Below are 6,280 nucleotides of genomic sequence, written 5' to 3' on the forward strand. Positions count from 1 at the left end.
TTTTCCAGATGAAACAGCTGAACACTGGAACAACTTTTGGTGAAACCTCAAATGAGGCGGGTTTATGGCGTGTTTATGTATGAAGGTGCTTCAGAAAGACAACATCAAAACTGTAATACAAGATGAAAACAAACCCTCGTTGCTGTTCTGTTTAGAAATGAAGCTTGAAATATACAGTGGAATATCCTCTTACTCTGTTCCCATGTAAAGAGAGACTTTAAATGCTTGCCATGAAGATTAAACAATGATAACTGTTTGAATACTTTAATGACTTTTAATGATGTGAAATTAAGGCAGCTAACAAGTTAGTAGTAAAGCCTGGGATCATTCCTATGTCCTATGTTCCACAGTTCAATGTTCTGTTAACACATTAATTAAACTTTTCCAAAGGTTTTATGCAGTCAGGACTCATTTTCCCAGGACCCTATTAACTTTATTACCTTTTAACTTTAAACACCAAAGACACATTTAAATGAATAACAACATACATTAGATTACAATCCATCTTTCAGCCACACTTGAAATTCATGAACTTTATGAACTTGGAAAATTAACTAGGCTGCACATGCTGAACCCTCGTTTGTGGTGCTCTTAAAGTAGCTGTTATGCATATGCTAAGCATGAACAATAGTGAACTTTTTATACTAAACTGAAGAAATGCTGTACTGTAGACTATAAAACAGTAAATGGTCATAAATGGAACAAAATGTTAAGTATGAACATGTCCCAGCTCTCACTTATGCTGAAGCCTAACACTAGCTTTAAATCACCAGGTGTTCATTATGTGCCATATAAATCTAGGGGGACATAGATATTCTCCCCATAGCCTGGGCCAGAAACAAATGTAGTTTTTTTGTTTTGTTGTGTTTTTTTAAAAACAATGACGTTAATCAAATTTTCACAGGTTTCCCATTGAACTCAAATGCCAATAAAGACTGTTGAAAGTCTGTTGCCTTAAGAATAAACAAGGCTATCACAGCTAACAAGAGACCACTGCTTAGCATCATGAACTCTGCATGAAAAAATAGCTGCAACTGTTATACAGATTCATTAAAAACGAAAAATAAATAAATAAATAAATGAATAAATTATACTGGGTCCAAAATGGTTGAAAGTAAATAATCATCTAAACTCTTAGAAAATGTATCATCCTGAAGGGTTTCCTTAATGGTTCTGTGTAGAACCTGACAACAGGGTATCCATACCAGCAATTATTCCAAATAAAACACTTTTGTTTTGGTGGTTAACCCTTAAATAACCCTTGAAGAACCCTTGAGGAGTGTACAGATAGTTAGCTCTTAGAAATAACAGTGTGTCATAATGCCAGATACCACATTTGGTATTATGTAAAAATACTGATGTGTAGTACATGTTTGTATGTTGCTAATATGAGGTCATAAGCTTCCATTAATTGTTAATATGTCTGGGCCAGGATATAACTAAAGCAGCAGAAGTCTTGAGTGATTGACTAATTCAAGTCCAAAAGTGTGTGCATTTAAAAAGAATTCCACTGAACCATTTTTAAAGTATGTTTTTGTAGTTTGACAAAATGATTTTCCATTCTGAATGGTTTCTTAGTCACAGTTTGAGGATCCATGGCAATGTTGCAAGAATAACAGTACCAGGCAAAAGGATTCTGCACACAGTGGTATGTGCTATGTGCTATCTGGTATGTGGCAAAACCTCAGGCATATAATAAATGTCTTCAAATCCCTTCAAGCGTAAACTATAATGTTAAATGTCAGACCCAGAACTGTCAGTTCTAATAACCTTCTCAATCCATTGAAGTTACTGAAAAAGATATTTCTCAAATTTGGGACAAAAATAGAATTTAACATGAAATATCAGTCGGCTTTCTTGCTTTGCCCATTAACCTGAGAGACTGTATTAGTCATCATCTCCATTCATTTGCGTCTCCACATCAATGTGGAATGTTAGCCACTAAGTGTGAACAAGGCAGTGTTCGTATTTGTTGTTGTTGTTATTGTTTATATATATATATATATATATATATATATATATATATATATATATATATATATATATATATATATATATATATATAGGTGAATAGACTGCATTTGGGGTAGCTGGCACAGATGTATTTTTTTTGCCACTGTGACTGTAGTTTTCTTTTTTTATTGGCGGCATGCATTTATTAAAATACTACATAGCTTAATTTAGGTTTGTGTATATTCTCCTTTGCTCACCATGTTCACAAAACAGTACAGGTATAACAAAGCTGGCACAAATATGGCTGTATAAAGCACTTCATTATCATTTCATTAGTTCATAACTCCCAATACCACACACTTGCCTTACTGAAAAAACAATTGATTTTACATTATAAATTAATTTATACTGTGCAAAGTATGTACAATATGTTGAACTGTAAAAACACAACATAGTGTACATAATATGCTGCTGTAAAAAAGAATCTAGTACATTCACTTATAACCTGTTCTAGGTACTACAGTGTAATATTCAACTTTGGCTGATTGGAAACTAATAGCAAATAATTTATAAGAACAAAGTGCAGTATTTTCCAGTGACTGATCTGGGTTTATAAATGAGTGAATTAATAATGAATTCACACTAGATTAAGACTGAGAGCCATTTTCATAATATATAAATGACCAGCCTGCCTAACAGTAGAAACATCTAAAGATTATACAACATTTTATCCATTATGAGAGGTTCACCAATTCCATTAACATACTGAGCGTGCGTGCGCATGGCACATAGTTCAGGGTAAATCATATCACATGACATTTTCCACTGAATTATGTTTGAAATCTTGGGGGAAAGAAAACACAGACATTGCAGATGATGGTGTGTCTGCTGAGGTTCAATTATCGTGTTCTGATGTCTTTGGTGTTAGTGTGTGTGTGTGTGTGTGTGTGTGTGTGTGTGTGTGTGTGTGTGTGTGTGTGTTGTGAACAGAGCACATGGCCAGTTAATCACATATTGCCTTTGTCCATTTTTATCACTGCTGTCTGGTGCATATATCTACGTGTGCATCAAACAGTCAGCATCTTCAGCTATATCCAAGTGATAACCATTACAACACGCTCTCTCTGTCTCTCTCTCTCTCTCTCTCTCTCTCTCTCTCTCTCTATTTCTCACGTTCCCACTCTTTGTCTCTCTCCCTATATACTTTGACATCAAAGCATCAGGATTTTTTTTTGTAAAGAAAATGCCACTAGCTGATTCTTTGGAGACAGTAATCATTTTCTGTATCCAGGGAGCTGTTGTGTCCAGAGGAAGGGTATAAGTCACGTTTCAATAGGCGATTGGACACTGTCACTAATACTTTCTTGTACTGTTGGCGCAAGAGGGAATAGGCAAAAGGATCTGATGCTGCTTTGCTGTATGTTAAACACTTGCTGATGATGCCCCAGTATCGGTTGATATCCACAAAGGGAAGAAGCTCTGTCAGCCTAGAAAGCAGAGAGCAGAAACCATTAACAACTCAATAACAGTCAGGGGTAAAAAGGAGACAAAACTGAATGTTAACCCATTAGACTCTTAGAACCTGTTGCCAGGACTAGATTTACAAGACCCCTCTCTAATGTAATGATAAACTTTTAGAACATAATTTAGAATAGTTGCTAAATATTAGGAGTTAAGATGAATAAGTAAGTAATTAAATGAAAGTTTAGGGGGCTAATCTGATATTAGACCTTTTTCATTAGAAGATTTTCATCTTTTGCACACACACACACAAAAAAAATCCCATGATCTATGTTTGTTTCTATATTTCTCTATCCATTTGATGATTTTTTTTTTGTTGTGATTTGAAGAATTGGCCTTGTGAGAATAAAATGCAGCAGGAATTACAGAAACATAGATTAGAAATAGAGAGAAGGCACGAGGAGAAAAATGCTAAGATGCTTTGAGCGTTTTAAAGGCATCATCAAGTGCAAATCCCCAGAGAAACAGACACTATTGATAGGATCTTGTCTTATCACCTCTGGTGCACACCGGCTATTCTTAGAAGCGCGGATTTTTATGGTGCGTGTTTACGTCACCACAAGGCTCAATTAAATGACGCCATTAAAATGCACCTTAATAGACTCTTAGCAGTAAAACTTATTAATAGAATTCTGTTCTGAGTAATTGACGTGGTTTCAAAACGTCACGACACTAGTAATGAACTAGTAATGAACTGAACATCTGACAAAGTCTACACTTTATTTTAATTTGAATAGCACCTACCTGGTTATGACGTATGGGGCGAAACATATAATAAATGATCCAATAAATATACTGATTTTCTTGGTCGCGCGCTGTTTCCTCCTCTTTTGCTCGGCCAAACAACGTTGTTTAACGCTGCAAAAGAAACGCAATGCAAGTTGAGATCTCGACCAGAATGGCAAACATAATGTGCAGAAGCTATATGAAGAAGCGACATGAATACCTTGGGTGTATATCAACAAGCAAGAAGAGCGTCTGCATGGTTATAATGTCGATTCTTTTGCAATGAAAGCGTGCGACTTTGAGCACTTTTAAGTAAGTCACGCACAACACGAGCAGCGAGAGCATAAAGCTGGCGCCGTGGAAGGCCACGGTGAAGGCGGCGAAGTCGGTGCGGGAGCTCTCGGCGTTCAGGCGCAAGGTGCAGGACGCGTACGCGCGGCTGTAGTCGAGCCAGGAGCGCAGCAGCGCCACCACGGAGAAGGCGAGCGAGTGGAGCCACGCGTAACACACCATCAGCAGCGCGTCCCGGCACCGCATCTTGCTCGAGTAGCTCAGCGGGAAGACCACGGCGATCCAGCGGTCGATGCTGAGCGCCGCCATGCTCAGCATCGCGTTGGCCGTCAGGAACGTGTCCAGGAAGCTGACCGCGCGGCACAGGCAGTCCCCGAAAGGCTGTTGGTCCTTTACGATCCCCACGAGCGTGGACGGCATGTTCAGCACGGTGATGAGCAAGTTGCAAAAGGACAAATTCGTCGTGAAAATGCCCGGCACCTGCCTGCGTATCTCGCTGCTGTGCGCGAAACATAGCAAGACCAGCAAGTTGGACAACAAGGAGACCGTCGCGACCACGACGATGAAAAGTGCGAGCAGGATCTCCGCCAAGTCCATGTCTCACTTCAGAAGTCTCGTTGAGGTGCGCCCAAGCCCGGTGATCGGAAACACGTCGGAACGTCCATGATTCCTCATGAATTTGCCCGTCTTAGTCTTCTTATGAAAATACATATATCAACTCCAGAAAAAGTGGAACGAACGAGTGCGCTGTCCAGCGTTCTGAACCGCAAGCGCGCGCGAGTGTCGTTTTAATTCCCAAAGCTCCTAAAAGTCGCGAGTAAATCTCAATGCATTTCTGATAGACTACAATTATAACCGATTCGCTATGATTTGGTGCTGCATTAAGTACGTCCTCTCAAGACTAGCCTACTCTTCTCCTTTCTGTGTCTCTCTCAGTACTCAATGTGACTGTCAGGCTCTCGAGCGCCTTGTGCTCAGGTTATGCGCACACACCAAACCCACCGTGGGAGGCCACAGAGCAACAGGCCTATTAGTCCTGCAAGTGTTGACTGTAATCACAATTACAACAAAGTGAGCAGATTTACAGGCTACATTAGCCTGGCAAACTTAGAGCACTATGCAAAATGTATGTTTCACAGTACAATACAAAAACACCTTTTAATAATTAAGAACTAGCCTACGTTATCATTAGTGTGTAATTGGATTCTGTTATATGCAAAATAAATCTGAAATCTTTTCATCCCACTTATCTGCAGAATTCTATGAAGCTCATTCTCACCAGCAGTTCTCTGTGGATTATAGGATTTTCATTATCTAAAAGAAAGATAACGGCCAGTTCGAATATCAGAGATAACAGAAAAATACAGCCTAAATGATAATTACACACATAAACTTCAGGCTTGTTAATCAGTTACTATGAACAATTTAGTAATGACAGTAAAACTAGGAACTTATTTTTAGCTATTGCTCATTGGCACACATTAGAGCAGACACACAGTTACAAAGTTAGTATTCAATTATCAGTTATAACACCTCATTTAGCAGTTTCAGCTGTGAGTCAATAGGATACTATGGAAAGTGAGAGACCAGAGTCTCACATACAGAATATAAAATGAACTAGACAATGGCTGCTAGTCTGCTACAGTTGTCCAATAGTCCTGTGTGCTACATATAGAACTACAATGGGGAGTCTTCTTCTACACTTTAAAAATTGTTGGGTTATTTTTTCTACACAAACGTTGAATTAAGCCTTTTGGGTCATTTAATTGGGTTATTTTCCCAGTCTTGG

General features: G+C 38.6%; 1 protein-coding gene across 1 annotated transcript; it reads right to left on the reverse strand.

The window, feature by feature from the left end:
• Positions 1–2,100: 2,100 nt before the first annotated feature.
• Positions 2,101–5,532, reverse strand: gpr78b (G protein-coupled receptor 78b). Its single transcript, XM_017471457.3, has 3 exons — positions 4,421–5,532; positions 4,219–4,332; positions 2,101–3,440 (listed from the first exon to the last, which is right to left on the reverse strand). Exons 1-3 carry the CDS (start codon positions 5,086–5,088, stop codon positions 3,203–3,205), a joined length of 1,020 nt encoding a protein of 339 aa, XP_017326946.1. The 5' UTR covers positions 5,089–5,532; the 3' UTR covers positions 2,101–3,202.
• Between the last annotated feature and the right edge of the window lie 748 nt (positions 5,533–6,280).

The sequence above is a fragment of the Ictalurus punctatus genome, chromosome 7 (assembly GCF_001660625.3).
Source record: "Ictalurus punctatus breed USDA103 chromosome 7, Coco_2.0, whole genome shotgun sequence".
Taxonomy (NCBI): domain Eukaryota; kingdom Metazoa; phylum Chordata; class Actinopteri; order Siluriformes; family Ictaluridae; genus Ictalurus; species Ictalurus punctatus.